At 45.2% G+C, this 20,847-nt stretch overlaps 1 protein-coding gene across 1 annotated transcript in view; it reads right to left on the reverse strand.

Annotated features, from left to right (window-relative positions):
* Nucleotides 1-20,847, reverse strand: part of SLC13A5 (solute carrier family 13 member 5) — a 75,045-nt gene that overhangs the window by 15,443 nt on the left and 38,755 nt on the right. The window contains exon 5 of the mRNA XM_075594429.1: nt 4,875-5,046. Coding sequence (XP_075450544.1) covers nt 4,875-5,046 — 172 coding nt within the window. The remainder of the gene's footprint in view (nt 1-4,874; nt 5,047-20,847) is intronic.

Below are 20,847 nucleotides of genomic sequence, written 5' to 3' on the forward strand. Positions count from 1 at the left end.
CGATCGGACCCGACCCTGAAGTTCTTTGGTGAACTCAGGGAACTCCTTGTTGAGGGCTCCACGTGTTTGGAGATATGAACATGTATAGGGAGCATATTTTATTTTATCGTCGCTTCATTGACGATCTTCTTTTTATTTGGGAGGGTGATGTTTCTACACTTTTATCCTTCATTCACACACTTAACACTAATGATTATATTCTTCACTTCACTTACAAATTTAATCACCACCACATACACTATTTAGACCTTTATTTATATATAGACAATGCACTTAACATTCAAACTGACACATATTGCAAGCCTAACTCACGTAACACTTTCCTACGAGCTAGCAGCTGCCACCCCAAAACCCTCATTAGGGGTATACAGATGCAGCCACGAGTATTAGATCTCTTGCCTTAGAAATTCTGGGGCAGTCTCACAATAAATGCTTCAACATTGCAGCAACATTCCTGTGAGATTCTTAATGGCCCATCGGATTAACACAGCAGGGGTCCCTGCAGTCCCATTCAGTTTGAATGGGACTGCAGAGACACCCCCGCTGTGTTAATCAGATGCACCATTAAGAATCTCACAGAAATGTTGAGGCATTTACTGTGAGACTGCCCCAGAATCTCACAGAATTTATCAGGTAGAAGTGTTCTAATACTGGTGGCTGCATCTGAATCTAAGGGACAACTAATGCGTTTACGTCGCAATTGTTCCACTGAACTTGATTACAATCTTCAGGTTAAAGATCTTTTTGATAGATTCTTAAAACGAGGTTACAACCATAATGATCTCGTTAGATCTATCCAGGAGGTTTCCACTATGAATAGAGAGGAGTTATTGAAACGGTCTCCAAAGAAACCATTGCTCAATGAATCACCTTTATTCATAACTTCATATAGTGCTCAAGCTGAACAAATCAAGTTTATCTTGAGAAAGCATTGGCCAGTACTTTTTTGGACCCAGTCCTCAAGCCTATTGTATCCTCGGGTCCTAATGTGGTCTTTAGTAGAGCCAGAACAGTGGGCAATTCTTTATCCCCTAGTCTCTTTAGTTCAGAGTTGGATACTCGTTCCAATCTCCCTGAGGGGTCATTTAAATGTAGTAAATGTCAAATCTGCACGAGAATGATTCCCTCTTCCACATTTAAGTTTACGGTAAATAGAGCAGTACATAAAATTACTACATTTATTAACTGCAATTCTTCCTTCATCATTTACTTGATTACCTGTGGCTGTCGACACCAATATGTGGGCCGGACCACTAGGTGTCTAAAAGTCAGGATGATGTCACTTTATGCTCATTGCCCCAGGTCGTAGGTGGGTCTATTGCAGATCTTATCATTTCTTGGAAGGTTCTTTGTTGCTCTGTGAACAATGTGCACATATATAGTTCTCAGAATTTTATGAAGTAAATTATTATCTTTTGATTCTTTGACTTTACAGTACAGTATGTCAGCGGCTCTTTCTGAAATATATTGAGTTTAGTTTGAATATTATTCTTTTGTTATGATTATCTTCATTTAAACTGAATATGTGTACGCTGTTCATACATCAACTTTTAATAGTGCAGTTTTGTGCATTTGTGCTTCATATCCTCTGGGTATTTCATTTTAATAATAAATATTTTTCTGTTGGAATTAATGGTCTTGGTTCTCTCAAGACTTTAAATTATTTCTTCTTAATTAGTTACCCTATGTCTGTGTGTTAGACAGGGTTACACTGTACCACAGGTGGTCATATCAATGCGCATTTACTCTAGCATTAATTATGTGTAATATAGTCTTTAATTACTGTGTTTCACTATATCTGTATAATGTTCCATAGCTTTATTAGTTTTCCCTTTAAAGTATGTGTTTTTTCTTATTGATTATTCACACTTTACTGTTTATCCGCATTGATTCCATTTGTGTTATGAAAAAGCTTTATTTAGTCTATTTGAGCTTGTTTGAATCTTTTTTGATGATTTTATTAATATTTTTTCAAGTTCTATTTTGGTTGTGCCTGGGTACGCTTGGCGCTACTACCTGGTGCACAGGCTATTCGGAGAGGTCTGGTGCTTTATTCCTGTCAGAGCGTTTCGGAGCCTTCACCGTGGGAAGCACAACGCTCTGACTTATACCCTATTTTTGTACTTTGAGTGTTAGATTCTACCATTATGGTTTATGTGGGCTATGTGATTTAAACTCCATTCATAGGAGTAACCTGCCAGTGTATGTTAATGGGTTCACCATAACAGACCTACAGGCTCAACTATCTCTGCCCCTGGTGGTCTTGTGATACTGTGTATGTGTACATAGAGGTATGGACTAATATATAGTTGAGGTTGATCTCACATTAGTCCTATATTACCCCACATACAAACAGTCATATAGACGTACAGAGCTAGTAGCCCTCTACAGCCACAAACACTCTTAGTGATATAGGATTAGTTATCTGACGACCTAAAATTGTATTGGAATAGCTATTGCCACAGCTAATTCAATAGCATAGCCATGGTATGCAACAGTGTTCAATAGCTTTTCCCCTCATTTACACTGCCGTCTGGATTTAGCACACAGACGTCTCCTTCACTTTTAATTTGTTTTAAAATATTTGGTTCATTGTATACTTCACTGCAATTATATTTTAATTGGTTTATTAATAAAATTATTTTAATACAGATAAGGTGTTTCTCTAGTGCGACATAATAGGGAGTTTTTCTTTCTTCTGTTTACAATATGTCTTTTGTCCATTTACGGACTGATTAAAGTTTGTCTTGTTCTTAATACTGTGTCAGCTGACACAGCTCACCAATCGGCAGGACAACGTCAGTGCGACCGGTGTTTGGGACGCATGATGATGACGTAATTAGAAATGGTGAACTGTGCGAATTTATTTTCTTTAAAATGCCTTAGTTATATTGTGGTTATGTTTTTTGTCCACTTATGGACTGATTAAAGCTTGTTTTTAATTCTTTGTCATTGACACAACTGACCAATCGGAGGGACACAACGTCAGTGCGACCCGTGGTTGGGACGCATGATGATGACGTCATCCGTATTGGTGAGTGGCGCGAATTTATTTCCTTTAAAATGCCTGTATTTATTGCGTACCTACACCTTGATAAAATCTGGTTGGACGAAATGCATAGGTGCGTTTTTTATACCACCATCGCAAGCTGTGTGCACAATAATAATTTTTTTATGCAATCTGGAGTTGCCCTGGAATACTTGTTTCCTGGATTTTGGTTGTTCCCTTGCTTTCTGCTACATCCCAAAATGACATTTGTGCCTGATTGTCTTATTGAAACTGGCTCTAAATTTCTTCACACACCTGACCCCCTCCCTCTCCCCCCCAACCCGTCGCTATGTTTTTCTCTCTCAATCTTATGCTTTCCTTTTAATCTTCTTCTTTGCTCTAGTGTGTCCTGGTAGGTTGTCTTCTGTTCCCACTTTTTGTTTCTCTTTGCTGTGACCTCTTTCTCCTGTATATTCTTTCTCATACTACTTCTTGTCGGTGCCCCTTCTCTCTCTGTTTATTTTCCCCACTACTTCACTGGCTGTGTTGCCTCTCTAAATGGACCTCGAGAAAGGTCCACTGCGCTGGACCATGGCCCGAAATATCATGTGTGAATAAACTGTATGCCACCGATAAGTTACCCTGGAGTGCTACTTGTTTTTAGGGATGCCAGGTGTCCAGTATTTAACTGTCCTGTATTTGGACACTGTCCAGTTAAACAGAGGTAATACTGGACATGTATGTGTCCAGTATTACCTTTCAGGACATAGTGACCTGACCTGCTTGGGGGGCCGCGGGAGTTCCCTGAACAGGGGGAGAGCAGGTCTGCTGCTAGGGGGCTGGGCAGCTTCCTCCATCCTGATTGGCGGCTGCAGAGTAATGCAGACAATCGGGTGGAGGTATCAGAAGCCTGGATGTTGAGCTAATGAGATAAGGAAACAGCATGGAGCAATAAGATGTGTGTGTGTGTGTGTGTGTGTCTCTCGAGCGTGGTGCATCTTTCACCATGGTGTCCAGTACTTTTTGAAAAGCCGCCTGGGAACCCTACTTGTTATTGATATGAATAAGGGGCTCATTCTCTTCAGAATCAGCCCCTGCACGCATGACAGTGGTTTCTGATCAATAATGGACATTCATACTAACATGTGTTACCAATTTAGAGACCCCTTTCCTCTACCTCTTCCTCCCTTTCTCTCTGTCCATTCACCATCTCTTTCACCTATCTCATTGTCAATGTATAACCTAACCTCTCATTCTCTCTCTCTATTGTACCCCTTTCATCTTTTTCATATCACTTGCCCCTTCTCTTTTGTCTACCATCCTGTTGCATTATGTTGCTCTTACTCACTTGTGCTCTATCCTCTATCCTTGGTTAATTATTTTCTCGTCTTTTTGTGTCCGTTTTCTTTGTCACCTGGCAAACTAAGGGCTGTTATATAATGGCCGCTCGCGCTCCACCTGCACACGCGCAGCACTTATAATTGGCTAAGGTTAGTCAGCCTTTCTATAATAGGGCCGCGCACGCACCGCAGCGAGTGTGGAGCCGGCCGACAGAGGAGAAGATGGGGAAAAGAATGAATCCGCGCCGCTACCGGCTCTGTAATATGTGTGTGTGTGTGTATGTGTGTGTGTGTGTGTGTGTGTTTGTGTGTGTGTGTGTGTGTGTATGTATGTGTGTGTGTGTGTATGTATGTGTGTGTGTATGTATGTGTGTATGTATGTATGTGTCAAAGTTAAATAAATAAAAAAAAATTATTGTGCAACTTTTTTTTATTTTAAAAATATTATTTAATCACACACACACGCACGCACGCACGCACACACACACACTATAGAACAAGCCTAAGAGACTTACTGCCTCATTTACATTATCATGTTTACTCACTGATTAAACTGTCCTTTCAGCACGAGGTTTGGGCCGGTTCCTGTTAAGGTGGCAGTACCTCCAATGCTGGCCGCATAGCAGACACACAGCATCATCCCTTTACAAGAACGTTTTCTCTCCTCTTTCTCAGTCGCATCTACAGAGATTTCCAGCATATGACCATTGCCCACAGCTGAAAGAAACAGAAAACAGTGTAAGCCCACTATTCCTGAAAAATACACACACTTCTGTCTTCTAACTGTTGCACTCAGAGGGTATAGCAGTTTAATTGTTTTTATGTATGAGCATATATAATACTGGTATATCAATGCCAGCACAATACGTGTACACAGAAGAAGGTACGCAATCGAACAGGTGTCAAACTGTTTTCATAAAATGAAGAAACGCTATTTTGAATATATTTTAAAAAGATTTATGCAAGATTTCTGTTTGGAAAGAATAAAGGGAGAGAAGCTTTCTGGAGTACATTTTTTTTTTAAAGTTCGTAAATTAAAAGTGGTGGTACTCCGAGGTTGTAAATGGGAAGCAGAGGTACTCCTAATGCCATTGCACTTTGATTACAGCAAGGAAAGAGTTATCCATGTAAAATAGATACCCATAGGTGGATCTACGTTTTCATGGTGCCCAAGTTAAACTTTATTAAAGGTACGTTAGAGGTATGATGACACTGATTCCTGTACACCCTGGTCATGTCCTTTTGTCACGTTGTGTACCCGGTAAAGAGGAAAGTTGCCGGCATCCCACCATTCACCTTTAAGAAATGAGATTTATATGTACGGTAGTTTTCTGCTCCATCACAACCACAACCAGAGACGCGGAGGGGAGGATCAGCCATAGAACGGCTCCTCCCATTATTTCCAATATATATATTACTTATACTGGCTTTCCTTGCGCCCCCTTTTGTTACTTATTTAATCCTAGTGCTCTCAGATGTAAATTTGACTCAACAAAGATGGCTCTAGGTATAAGCAACATAGGTGACTGCTTAGGGCTCAGCAACTGAAGGGGCTCACACCGGCCCACCCATACTTTCCACAAGTTTATGAAACCTACTGGAAATAATGGGAGGAGATATATATATATATATATATATATATATATATATATATATATATATATATACATATACATATATATATATATATATATATATATATATATATATATATATATATAAAGAAACAAATTTCAGCTTGCACTCAATGTACTAAAAAACATCAACAGGTGCCAGTCTCTAATAATAATAATAGAACAACATTACCATTCTCACGTCCGGTAAAGGAAGACTGCACTCATGTCAGTATAGGCAAACAAAAGTCTGTATTAGGCATCAATACAAAATGAACAGACCGCCAAATCCGACGTTTCAGTTCCGGAGTGGAACCTTTCTCAAGCGGGGTGCAAAGACAGACTGACACACAGACATATATATACCCTCACCACATGTGACCAAACACCTGTGCTCAATTACCTGTTGACTGCTACACCCATAGGAGTATGACATCCTGTGCTCAGGCTGTATAGCCACCATCTTGGTGGGGGAGATCTAATGAGGCTAAGAACTATTAACCCTGCATATTCCCTAAGGCATCCATGACGCCATGGTGATAGGCCTAAGGTGTCTATTAATGAACAGCATGCAGCACAGCCAGACGTACAGGGAGATATGTAAACAGACCAACTAATGTACCTACACAAGTGCCCACTACCAAGTTGTTAATTATGAAACATAATTAAAACATACCGTGACAAAAAAAAATAAAAGCCATATGGAAAACAGTCATTCTAATACATAAGGGATTAGGGAGTGTGAACACAAAAAGGGGCATACATACATCCATACAAATCAAGAAATCCTTAACAAACATACTGTGTCTAATAGATATATACAAGCAAATAAATTAACATCTTTTGTCCCAGAGACAAGTGCTATAGAGAAGCCAAGATATTAAAGAAAAGGTTGAATGACTATGCAGATGGCAAAAATAGCTCCCAAGCACTATGCACTCACTGCACATGCAACAGCAGGGCGATATACTTATATGACCCAGAGCTAGTTACAAGAAGCACCCCAAATTGAGGTCCTCATTGAGACCCTTAGAGGCCACAGTATTAAGACTATAGATAAGTCTCGCTTCCATTTGTAATAGTAACTTATATATATATATGTGTATATATGAATAAAGTGCAATACAAAAAATCACATGTCAAACATTTAGCTGTAGTCACAGGTTTCTTAAAGATTCAAGATGCAGGGTTTCAAAAAATAAGGATAAAAAAAAAAAGAATCCAAATTCCGTTACCACATACAATAGTTTGGGATCATAAATGTCATTTATACAGAGAAACCACCGGAATCTGTTGAAAATGGACCCTTTTCTGTCTGAGAGAATAGAGGAAAATGCAAGGGTCTGTGTCAGAAAAAGCTGTGAATCTGAAGAGAATACTGGCGCCTAGTGATTTAAAGAATAAAATGAATAATAGGAAGACTATAAAGACGAGTTTGTAAACTAACTTTCTAAGTAAGCCTATAGGGAACTATACTTGTGGATATTGTAATGTATGTAAAAAGTGTCCAGGCGGATGCAAGTAGTATTAAATTCAATGAGTTATGTAATCTGAAATATACAGTATATACAGTATATATACTACCCCTTGTAGGCTAACAACCCCTTGTAGGCTAAGAGCCTGAAAACAGAGATCACATATATGTGAATACTCCCAAGCGGTATTAAATTCAAGGAAGTACCAGGATCATAATATGGGCTGGAAACCCCAACCGGTCACGGAACCCAACATAGTGAGCATACATATGGTGATCAGTCAGGGTAGGGCTCAGACCGAGGACTCTGACTGAGACTTGAAGGACTCTATAGCCCAAACCCTTACTAGTGCCACCCCACATGTGTTCACAAGACCCTCGTTTTCCAAGATCACCAAGAAATGGGACAAAAATCGGCGGAAACCTGCAACGCCTTCCCAGGACAGGCAGAATTGGGTTTTTGGGGATCAATCAGAGGACTATGAGACCACGGGCAGTGTTACCTATGGGGGAAGTAATTATGCCATGTCGGTAAAAACTGATACGTCGGGGTTTTTCTCAAAAACCACCTCAGGTTCTGGGTCCCCTAAAGCAGCCCCTGTTACGTCTTTGCCCAGGTGGGATCCCAGGTTCCAGGGGTATGTCCCATATATGCACTGCACAAGATTTCTGCTAGAGGATGGGGATGTGGTGGACCACTGGAGAGCTAAGGGAGGGTTTAGTCCCAAGGAGACTGCGGAAGCACTCAGACGCAGGGAGCATGAAATACGCTTGGGTATAGTTCAGCCAAAGGGTGTAATCTATAGATACTGTGATCTACCCGTGAAGGAACCCTTGTTCTGGGTGTTGTCAGGACAGACCGAACGTCACAGATTGACAAAGATTAGTAGGGCTGAGAAGCAGTGCAGAGACACAGACAGTCGCACGGTTTCGAGTATCCATGCCAGGTTCGCGCATAAGCCATTTGGGAGTCGTCCTGAGGCCGCTCCTCAAGGGGGGGTACTGTAAGGAATCGGGGAACATGTCCACTGTGGCGTGTTCCCTCCTTACCTGCCGCATCTCAGTCCCCCACCCTGTTTACAGAGCGCACACGCAGCTCTTCTACCCGTACCACGGAGCTTGGCTCCGCCCCCCAGTCGCATCGCGTGTCTCTCGCGCACGGCGCACACACGTGACATCGTGCACTGCTCCTCAGCTGCAAGCAAGTCCACACACCTGTCTCCTGCGCCTTGCAGCCAATCTCTGCCTCCGCAGAGGCCGCACCTCTGCTCCGCCTCTCAATCCCAGTTATGCATCTCTCCTATTTAAACCCTGCTCTTTCACTTCCTCATTGCTGAGCATAACCTGTGTAGCCTTGTGTTCCTGCATTCTGTTTTTCTTTGCCTTGTGCCTTGCTGCTTACTCTCCAGTTGCTTTCATGTGTACCGACCCGACTTGACTATTGGACCATCTCTGGATAACGACCCCGGCTTGCCTCTAACTACTGCACCTCTCCATCCCTGACCACGGCTTTTGGACATGCTACTACTCTACCGGCTCCAATCTCAGACCACGGCACAATGGACATCGAACATTCTACTGGCTTCGCCCCCGGACCCCGGCAAGTATCTGGACTAACCCGATCTCTCCAACCCAGACCCGGCTACGCTGACTATCCACCCTCCAGGGTTGCCTCCGAAGCTGTGGGTGCGCAGTTTTGTACTTTCCCACCTCAGTACCGGGGTCCCGCCTTTTTCGTGGTGAGCTCAAGCGTTACACTAATTAAACATCTGGGCTGATTATGTTTGTCTCATATCTATGCTCTCTTATAGATTGCGGACCTCATCCACTCTGGAGTTTTTATTTATCAATATCAGTTCTTTTGTTAGAGTTAGGATGTAACCAGTTGGTGAAGCTTTTTGAATACATTCTTAACACATTTCTAACACATCTTTAAGTAATCTATATCCAATTTAATGTTAACTGTGTTTCTATATCTTTAATTATTGTATTAACTACAAATAAGGTCTATAAATTTGTAGACACTCTAGCGGTCGTTTACACAATCGGTAGCCTGCAGCGTGTAGATCTAAGCATGCCTTCAGAAGTGGGAGGGATTTCTACCAGTTTGAATTAACAAATGCAGATTCATAACGTTATCTACCAGCCCGACCCACGAGGACATTTAAATAAACAAGGGTCCATCCAATAAAGGTCTAACACATCACAGAGAAAAGGGGATTCAATTAAGGACTGATTAGAATACACCCTTCAAATAGCGGAGGAAGACGAGGGGACATCCAGCAAGCCTGATGAAGCCTAGGTGTAGGCGAAACACGTTGCTCTTTTTCTGACCGGAAGCGGCCACCGTAGGAACCCGTCCAGCTGATGTCACAGCCTTGAATCCAGACGCGGAAGCAGGGATCCAACCTATTGCAGATGCCTACACGGATCCTTCTTGCGCCGTTGCGGACTTTTTTCGATATAAGTGCAGAATAATTTTTATGTAATAAAATGTAGATTTCTTACTAAATCCGTCTGTCTCTGCACCCATCTACACTGAGGAGAAGACCACCTACTTCATACCGGGACGCGGACACTGAGGGGGAATCCTGCCCTTGCCCATACTACCACACAGAAGGGATAAAAGAAACCTCTAATAGACCCTTGCTCACACAGGGCCGTGTGAGTGACATATATATATATATATATATATATATATATATATATATATATATATATATATATATATATATTTATATATATATTATTCACCTTTTTATCTATATATGGATTTCTGGTCTGGCAAACTTGTACTAGCTTTGATGCTCTGACTGGGGGGTTTGACCCCTTGAGCACCGAGCTAAGTACACATTATCTAACTACATCACACTGATCTCTTTGTTTATTTTGCACAAATAGTGTTGAACTCCTGAGTAGGAGTCACATACATCACTGTTCACCCTGTGCTCCCCTATTTTGTTTGTGTTTGCATGTATTGAGGTTCCTGGATAGATCCTGTTGGGGTTGAGCCTCAGTAAGAGAAACCCCTAAAAAGATAGTATTACTTTGTTTTTAATTTCATTTTGCACAAACGGAGAGAGAGCGCCCAGGTATTTTCTGTCTTTTGCTCTCCCCCAGTGCTTATGCCTCCCCTTTCCTTTGTGCTGGCGTGAAATGACGCTGCGGGGTCATGTGATGTCACATTATGTGACGTCACGTGACCCCGTGGTGTCATTTGACACCGCATTGCCATAGCGATGCATCGCCCGAAGCCGGCTGAATAAAGGTAAGCGATTTACAGAGGCCTCCAAAGCATTTAATTTAATTGCCTTGAGGAAAATTGTGGGGCCTCTGTAACCACCGCGCCCCCCCAAAAAAATCTTGCACCCCCCAGTTTGCGCACCCGTGGCCTAGACAGTACAATATTTAACTTCTAAATGGCCTGTAATACTGCGTCTACACCACTCTGACATTGAAGGAGTTAACCAACCTGTGCCACCTGCAATGGCAGTTACAGTACCAGTTCAGTAACAGCAATAAAGCAGTCACTAGGAGATGGGAAAAATATTTAAATCTGGGAGTGCACTGTTGGCTTTTTGTCTGGCAATACATGAACGTGGTCGTAAGTTTGCTGTGCTAAGAATCTCAAAGTGAAGTCTTCATGGAGAGTCTTTCTTTATCACTGTCCCAAACCGTATGTTCAGTAATTTAGGGTCATTTTGCATATACTTCTCTCAACATGTTTCTATGTATAAACACAACAGTCTTCCCCCGCACTCACACTAACAAGTAGAACGTTTCTGTGTTGAAGTAGTCAAGAATATATTTACATTCTAAAAATATGGATACACAGAAATAGACGCATCTCAAAAAGAAAAACATGAAAACAAACACAGCATGAGTTTGGTATGAGGGGGGGGGGGAGAAAGTAAAGGCTAAGAGGACCCGTTTTTTGGAATTATTAGTACATTTCACTTTTTCACGGTTATACATTTTGGACTTTGTTTTCAACACAGAGTCGTTATACTTGTTAGTGTGAGTGCGGGGAAGAACATTTTGTTTTTTAGTATTTGTAGGAATTTACAGGGATTCCTTTTTCTCCCCCCCGCAAACTGGGGGATGCGAGATTTTTTAGGGGGGGGGAGGCATCGCGGTTGCCCCGCGATCTTCCCCAAGGCATTTAAATTAAATTCCGGGGGATCGCGTGAGGCCTATGTAACTTCACTTAATTTGTCTCTGGCGATGCATCGCCATGGCAACGCAGCATCATATGGCGTCACGGGGTTATGTCATTTGATGCCGGAGACATGGTAAGGAGAGGGGCATGAGCAGAGGGGAGTGCAGACAGGGGGTTTCAGGGGGGAATGTTTGCGCACCCCTGTCTTAGAGTTTTAATATATATGTAACGGGTATTCCCTGTGAATACAGACGCTACTACCTGCTGTGTATACCTGTCTGGCTCTCAGGAGCCTAAGCCTCCGCTCGGGGAGCCTGGGGTACATACATATAACACAATCTCGTGGTGCAACGCCTCCACCTGCGATGGCTCCCGCCAGAGGAGGAGTGGTTCCGCGCAGGACAAATATATATATATATCACTCCACACACCGCATGTAAAATAACCAATGACTTTACTGTAGCAATACTTATTCATATATCAACAGGTGTCCCTCTCTAGAGGAGACACTAACTACTGCGTCTCGCAGGACGCTCCCACCTACACCAGGTGATCCCACCCCGTGTCCAATAACCCCACACAATATGTCCCGCACCCTTAAAGGGAGATGATATGTGTAACTGCGCAGCCACTAGTCCCGTATGAATATAATATATATGTAGGATCGTTGGTGCACTTGTTGGTGCACAGTGCCCGGGCCTGCCAAGGAGCTTCACAAAGGATCCGAAGGCTGACGACTACAGGAACTACCGTCCAGGGCGATCCCACCCGGATGGCTGCTGCAGCGGCAGCGGAGGTCTGAGCCCAAACCTCTGGATGGACGCGCGGCGTCCGCTGTGTCCCTAACTGACTCTGTGTAGTAAGGGGCAGGGTCCCTAACCTGGAGCCTGTTCCTACAACACTCAAACTACTGGTGACTCAGGGCTATCTGGGGCCTATGGGGCTGCTGGCCTAGTGCAGGGAGTCACTGACTCCTGCACCCTACCTCCTTCCCCTAGCTGCTCCTGGCGCCGACTAACGTGCTCCTAAACCCCGCGAAATGTATCTATCCCTGAGCAGGGAGATACTACAGCCGTATTGGCTACCTGGCGTCACCTGACTCTGCCCCTGTGCACCCTGGGGGCTGTATCTCTTGGGAGCTATTCTCCCCTATGGCCGCCTCGCGCGCACTTCCTCTGTGCATGCGCCAACCTCCGCAGTGGCCACCAGCTGCCCAGACCCATTGTGCATGCGCAACTACATAGACAATGGCGGCGCCCATCGCGGGAGCCGCCGGGGACCTTACGAGCACCGGAGTGCTCCCTGCTCGGCCCCCACCCTCCAGGAACGCCGGCGGGGCTGCCGCTTGGCTCCGGCAGCCCCCACCATCAGCAGAGGTAACGGGGGTTGCGAAGCAAATGGGGTAACCTGGTTACATCCTCCCCCTGGTAAAATCCCCAACGTCCCCGCTTGGGACACATAACTTGATAACTATATACAGCAGTTATATAATAAAAATGCAGTTCAATTATATAACTTAGCACATTCGCATTTACTTTATACGATATTGGACAATTCGGTGAGCATCACAATCACAGATTGGATTTTGCTCCGTGACCACTGCGGAGCCTCATAATGGGGTGCCCCAATTTGATCATAGGTTACCCAATTTGGAGGGTACCTGACTCTTTGGCTCCTTCGGAGCTGTTCTTCAGCAACTCCCTCTGGGGAGTAATATGTACAGTCCTGAGGCTCAGCCTCTTCCCTTGAGGGGAGAAATGTCTCTGAACAGTCTCTGTTGGGTACAAAGCTCGGGCTCTGTGGATCCAAAGGCTGGCCTGTTGGTGCCACCTTAGTAGGCATTGGCCTACGGGGCCCCTTACCCATAGCTCCTCCGGGAGATGCCCCTTCTGTGGAATAGTCCCTTTGAGAGGGTCCCTCCATAGGGTCTTCAGGAGTTTCAGAGTGGGTTTCATTATTTACAGTCTCTTGTCCCATCTCTGATAAATCGGACTCACCGTTGAGCGGTGTGGCCAGTATTTCTGCTTCTTCGTCTCCCACTTGGAGAATGGGGAGAAGGTGATTACGATGCTAAACCTTTACCCGGCCGTCAGTGTCTTTGATGCGATAGACCGGGAGGCCGGGCATCTGTGACTCTATTTCATATACACCGTCTCTCCATCGGTCCGCCAGTTTATGTTTTCCGGGGACTCCCAGATTACGAAGCAACACAGCGTCCCCAGGATGTAGCTCCCGATACTTGACTTTATTGTCATATTGTCTCTTATTGCCAGCATTCAGTTTAGCTGTAGACTTTTCAGCCTGTTGGTACGCTTGCTGCAAACTGTCCTTTAGCCTTTGCACATACTTGAAATGGGTAGCATTGTGTATCCCATCCCTTGATACTCGAAGACACACATCTACTGGGAGTCTTGCCTCCCACCGGAACATGAGGAAGTATGGGGAGAATCCAGTGGACTCATGGCAAGTACAGTTGTATGCGTGTACCAAAGCTTCTACGTGTCGACTCCATTCTGTTTTCTGCGCACCCTTCAGGGTTCCGAGCATGTCCAACAAGGTCCTATTGAATCGTTCAGGCAAAGCATCTCCTTCGGGTGGTACAGAGTCGTCCGGGATTTGGCGATGTTCAGCATTTTGAGTAATTCTCGGATCAGAGTGCTCTCAAAATCTAGCCCTTGGTCGGAGTGAAGTCGGTTTGGAAGACCGTAGTGAACGAAGAACTTCTCCCATAGTATTTTTGCGACTGTAATGGCATTCTGGTCTTTTGTGGGGAAGGCCTGAGCATACCGGGTGTAATGGTCCGTGATGACCAGCACGTTACAGATTCCTTGGGTATCGGGTTCAATACACAAAAAGTCCATACACACCAGGTCCATTGGACCAGAACTCTTGAGATGGGCCATGGGTGCTGCTCTGGTAGGCAAAGTCTTGCGTTGGACGCACCGGGAACAACGGCGGCAGTGCTGTTCCACCGCTTCCCGCATCTTGGGCCAGAAGAACCGGTCTCGGACTAACCCAAAAGTCTTCTCTACACCGAGGTGCCCATGTTCATCATGTAGAGACTTCAACACCATATATCTCAAGTTTTGGGGTAGAACCAGTTGTCGCCTATCAGGGTGGTTGTGATATTAGACTACCCTATACAGCAAGCAATTGTCTATCTCGAACTTGTCCACCTCACGCATTAGCAACGTGATCAGGTCTCGGGGAGCACTCTTCAGTAGAGCTGGATTCTATCTTTGAACAGCTTGCCAAATGATGCTGATTACTGGATCTCTCATTTGATAGTCCACTAAGTCTTTCCATCTTATGACTTTGTCATGGTTTATGTTCATTCCCTTGGGATCGCAGTAAGCGGCGGGAATAGCCTGCGACTGGCATCCTAACGAATCTGCAACTCGTAGTTCAGAGAAGGCCACTTGATCATTGATGACGGCCGCTATGCTACACATTGCTCGCATCCCAGGCCCGGGGATCTCTTCCCATTCATCATGATCGGGAGTAGCACTTAATCCTGGTCGTCGTGATAGAGCGTCAGCTCCAATCTTCAAAGGCTCTGGCTTGTACTTTAGAAAGAATCTGTAGTTACATAGGGTTGCCAGCCATCGGTGCCCTGCTGCATCCAACTTTTCGGAAGTATTGATGTACGTGAGGGGATTGTTATCCGTCCTTACCTCAAACGTAACACCATAGAGGTAATCATGACGTTTCTCTGTGATCGCCCATTTGAGAGCCAGGAACTCTAGCTTGTGTACAGGGTATTTCTGTTCACTGGGTGTCAGACTGCGGCTGATGTAGGCTACAGGCCGAAGACCCTCTGGGTGCTTGTGATGCAGGACAGCGCCCAGTCCATTGAGACTGGCATCCACATGCAGAACGTATGGTTGTTCTGGATCAGCATACGCAAGCACTGGTGCTTCAGTCAGGCTTTACTTCAAGTTCAGGAAGGTCCGTTCACACTCGGACGTCCACTTATCAGCAAACGGTTGACGGGCCGACGTGGCCTTCCTTCCGGTATCTTCGGGGTATATCTTCAGCAGATTTTTCAGGGGTTTAGCTCGACTAGAGTACCCTTCCACGAAGCGACGGAAATACCCACAGAAACCGAGGAATGATCGCAGTTCCGTGACATTCTCGGGACGCAGCCAGTTCACTACCGCTTCTACTTTGGCTGGATCGGTAGCAATTCCTTAAGCAGACACGATGTGTCCCATGTAGGTCACCAAGGTGTGACAAAACCGACACTTGTCGAGGGATAACTTCAATCCTTCTTTTCCAAGACGGTCTATCACCTTCAGCAGCCTCTCTTCGTGCTCTTCCAGGGTCTTCCCGAAGACAATGATGTCGTCCAGGTAGATGAGACACTCCCGAGGGTTCATGTCCCCGATTGTTTTCTCCATCAGTCGCTGGAAGGTAGCAGGAGCTCCACATATACCTTGGGGCATACGTGTAAATTGGTAGAAGCCCAGGGGGCAGACGAAGGCTGTCTTTTCCTGGACCTCTTCACTCATAGGTACCTGGTAGTACCCAGGTCGGCAAGCCGAGCACACTAAACCATTGGCTCCCGGTTAGAGCATTCAGGATTTCTTCAATGCAAGGGAGGTTGTATTGGTCGGGTACCGTACGATTATTCAGAGTTCGATAATCGACGCACAATCTTACAGATCTATTCTTCTTCCTTACCACCGTCCTTCAGGACGTTCCTTACATCGTCCACATCCCTGGGGGCGATTCGACGAGAGCGTTCACGGAACGGAGTGGCGTCACTCAACCTAATGGTGTGTTGGGCGCTGCGACTGCAGCCCACATCCATCTCGCTGGTGGAAAATACCATCCTTCTTTCATTCAGCTTGGCCGTCAGTCGATCCTTCCACTCAGTTGGCAGCGTCGAGTCTCTGAAGTTGAAGTCCAGATCGACTAACTGCTCATCCACTGCAGCGGCGTTCACCTGGGGCACTGTTTCTACCGGGCTGACGGGATATATGCTGCCCAGACTTTGTCCTACATCAATGTCCATCGGAAATGGAGAGATATTTTGAACATACACGTAGGTTCGTAGAGGAATTCTGGTCGTCCACTCTCTCACTTCGGATATTACCCTATACCCTCTCTGGGTCTCTTCCTCAGGGGCACTCTCCAGAGAGAACAGATGATCGGTCTCATCTCGATCCGGATAACAGCACCAGACGGCCATGCGTTGCACTCCCCCTGGTAAAATGGTCGTCAGTCCGCGTTGACGATTGTAGAGGTCCCCGTGACGCTCTAAGGCATATACTCTGTTGCACTACCTGGCGTCACCTGACTCTGCCCCTGTGCACCCTGGGGGCTGTATCTCTTGGGAGCTATTCTCCCCTATGGCCGTCTTGCGCGCACTTCCTCTGCGCATGCGCCAACCTCCGCAGTGGCCACCAGCTGCCCAGACCCATTGCACATGCGCAACTACATAGACAATGGCGGCGCCCCTCGCGGGAGCCGCCGGGGACCTTCCGAGCACCGGAGTGCTCCCTGCTCGGCCCCCACCCTCCAGGAACGCCGGCGGGGCTGCCGCTTGGCTCCAGCAGCCCCCACCATCAGCGGAGGTAACAGGGGTTGCGAAGCAAATGGGGGAACCTGGTTACATATAGATTATACATTGGTGGTGCTGTTTGCAACTTTGTATGTCCATGTTTCTATGTATGCATGGAAGTATAATTTTTTTTATTTAAATAGCATTGCCCAGCCTCTAACTGTACATATACAGGTGCCCATCTTATATACCCATCTTCTTACCTTCCTCAAAGCTGCGACGCAAAAAGCAAAATGGCCTGGCTCCGGGGAGATGTCTATCTTCATCTGTATAACAGGTACTGTAACTGGTTTCCAAGTCCTGTACATCATGAAAACCAGCTATGGTTCTTGTATCTATTTATGTCTCTTGTAATAGAACAGCTCAGTAATAATGGACCTAAGTTATTTGATCAACGGCAGTACTGTACTGCCTTAGCAGCCGATTTGTTTCCACCATTATTAGACTTGGATAGGTTTCAGCGCTAGGCTAAGGCCCCGCTGCATGCGCCCGCACGGCCATCTTGCTTGCCGGTGGCGCGTGCAATTCACTGCACTGCGATCTGCGGTGAAAATTTTCCGGCGGGGGGGCGTGGCCAAAACGGGTGGGGGGCGCGGCCACGACGCGAGGGGGCGGGACCATCACACAGACACAGCGCAGCACTCAGACAGCTCCACAGCCCTTTGCAGCCCCCCACACACACAAATGTGCAAGGGGGGCAAAGGGGGAAATCGGAAAGGGGGGGGGATCGGACTAGGGGGGAATCGGAAGGGGGGATCGGAGCAGAGAGGGGAATTGGAACGGGGGGGGGGGATCGGAGCAGGGGGGGGGGAAAATGGAATTAACTGCTGGTATCCAATCCGTGATTGTTTCCCTTGCGTGTCACGTGACGCGGCACTCGCTGAAACCACAAGCTCCTTGTAGCTCCGGCTGGCTGACGCGTCACAGCACGCAGTCAGCCATGCCAGAAAGAGCCAGCGGGGACATCCAGGTCGGAGGTAAGGAGCTGGTGGCCCGCGGCCGCATGCGCCGCCGGCCGCAGCGGGACCAAAGCCCTATTCATGTGGATGGAGCTGAAATCCTTCTGAAGAAGAAGCTTCACATTGCAAAGTCAGTATAATTAGCCTCACACTCATGAGAACCAAAAGATAGAAACAGGCGTCTGTGAGGAGGTTTACTGGCTATGCAATTTTTTAACCCAGGCTGTGCTCAAAAGCTGTGTAATGCGGGGAGGCATAAGCTTATAGGGGTCCCTGTTACTATGGATAAGACGCAAAAGGTGACACACTGTGTGTGCTCATGTGCATGTCATTACCCAGAATCCCTGGCTGCAGTGGAAGCACTGTATGTTAAGAGATAATGGGGAAAAGCCGTGCTCACACGTGGTATTTTTGTGAATGTGTTATTCCGTGAATGTGCTCACACGTGGTATTTTTATTTGCTGGAGAAGGAGAAGATTGCTTCACAGATGTTTGAAAAGGGATCATAGAGATACTGTACAATTTTGACCATTTGAAACATGACAAAATGAACAAGGAAACTTGTGAAAAGGTTGCAGAACTATAGATGGCGAAAAAATTAATCTGAAAATAAAAAAAATCGTTAATACAATACTGAATATTCTATTACTAAATAACATGTACTCTGAATTATCATTCGGTGAAGATGTGTCACCCATTATTCTTAATACGATTGTGTTAAAAGTCCCCAAATCATGCCATACGTGAACTAGCAGCTCCATTACTTTATATCCCGTGATTTTGTCTTACTTGTTACAACTCGCGTTAATAAAATCGCACATTATTAATACGTGTGAGTTTAAAATAGCGGCCGCTACATCTTTATATAGAATGCATTGTCAGGACATGTAAGAAGGATTTGGAAGAATAACTGCTTCAGAAGATAAATGGGGAAGTCTCACCCAGGACAATAGTGACCTGTGTACAGTGGCATATTTAAAATGCCTGGATGGCCACCGCTGACTCAAACTTAACATGTACAAGACGGAGCTCCTCATACTTCCTCCCAAGCCTGGCCCTACTGCCCCTTCTACAGTACATTACTGCTGGCAGTACTATCACACACCCAATATCACAAGCACGCTGCCTAGGTATCACATTTCACTCCTCTCATTCTCCTCTCACATTCACAATGTATCTAAAACCTGTCATTTTTTTTCTCTATAGCATTGCTAAGATTCGCCCTTTCCTCTGTAGATCTACTGCTAAAACTCTAACACAGGCCCTCATTCTCTCCCGTCTCGTCTATTGTAACCTTCTACTGTCCATCATTCCTGCCTCCCACCTGTCTCCCCTACAATCTATCCTAAACGCTGCTGCCAGAATCACTTTACTGCCGCCTAAGTCTGTCTCAGCGTCTCTCCTGCTGAAATCCATCTCCTGGCTTCCCATTAAACTCTGTATCACTTACACAATTCTCCTCCTCACGTTTAAAGCTATGCACACTTCTGCCCCTCCTTACATCCCACCCCTAATTTCGCACTATGCTCCTGCCCGACTATTGAATTCTGCTCAAGGATGTCTTTGTCTACCCCCCTTTGTATCTAAATCCCTTTCCCGCCTAAAACATTTCTCACATATATATACACACACAAAAACTACTTAGTTTTTTTGGTTTCTTAATTATTTAAATTGTCTTGGTTACAGAGCATTTTCCTGCTGTTTCTAATTATTGAATTTTTGTAAATGGTGTACTATCATTTTGTTATCACTTTGTTCGTATATTAAGATCCTCAGTTGCACTGCTGTCTATTACTACAATATATGTCAGTCAGGGTATTTTTCCGGGATTATATGCTATATTTTCTGTAGCAATCACTATATCTCTGAGATACTTAATGGAGAAGCTGCCATCATGGAAGTTTAAATCCTCTGCATCATGTGGACCAATTGGAAGCCACGACAAATGACGTTGCAACATCCTATTGGCCTGTGTGACGCGGGAGATCTGAACCAGCATAATGTTTCTCCGGCAGGGTGACAGATCAGGCAGCACCCTCCCCTGGAAGTATTTTGGGACTCCGGCAGTTCCCTGACATTAACGTGGTTCCGCTACAGAGATTCCCTGTTTCCTTTACATGCAAAAAAAAAGTGGGGCAAAGAGAGGGACATGCACGAGAAACTGAATGTAAAGAGAAAAAGCAGGGCAAAAACAAAATGAGTAGGGGGGACTGCCCTTCACTTGAATGGGTAATTAACTAGTGAGAGGCATCTGCCTGACAGTTCTGGTTGTCTGTGATCCCATGACTTTGCAGCCCTTTGTTTTGGCCCATCCTATAAGCGTAGGAATCTATTTTGTTCTTTAGCGTTTCCATGGGAGTCAGGACGTCACATGGCTGCCGGAGTATCAACTCTTATGCCATGTGCTGAAATGCCGGGAGGTCAGCCAAGGATTAACAAGTGCAAGGCTGATGTCATTTCTGTGCTTTAACTTTATTTGAACTCCAGCGGAGCGTTCTGTGAATGTGATAATGTTACGGTAACTTTTATGGGACCCAAACAAGAGTTCTTCCAAAATGAAAGGATAATGTACAGAGTTTTCAAAACCTCACAGGTGGCGTTTACGTGTAAACACTTTCAAGGGCCGGCGCGGCAACGAGAATTTTGAACTGCAGCGTTCCTGCTACAGTTACATAGTTACATTGTTACATAGTTACATTGTTACGTAGTAGATGAGGTTGACAAAAGACACCAAGTCCAACCTAAAT

The sequence above is a fragment of the Ascaphus truei genome, chromosome 3, assembly GCF_040206685.1.
Source record: "Ascaphus truei isolate aAscTru1 chromosome 3, aAscTru1.hap1, whole genome shotgun sequence".
NCBI classification, from domain to species: Eukaryota; Metazoa; Chordata; class Amphibia; order Anura; family Ascaphidae; genus Ascaphus; species Ascaphus truei.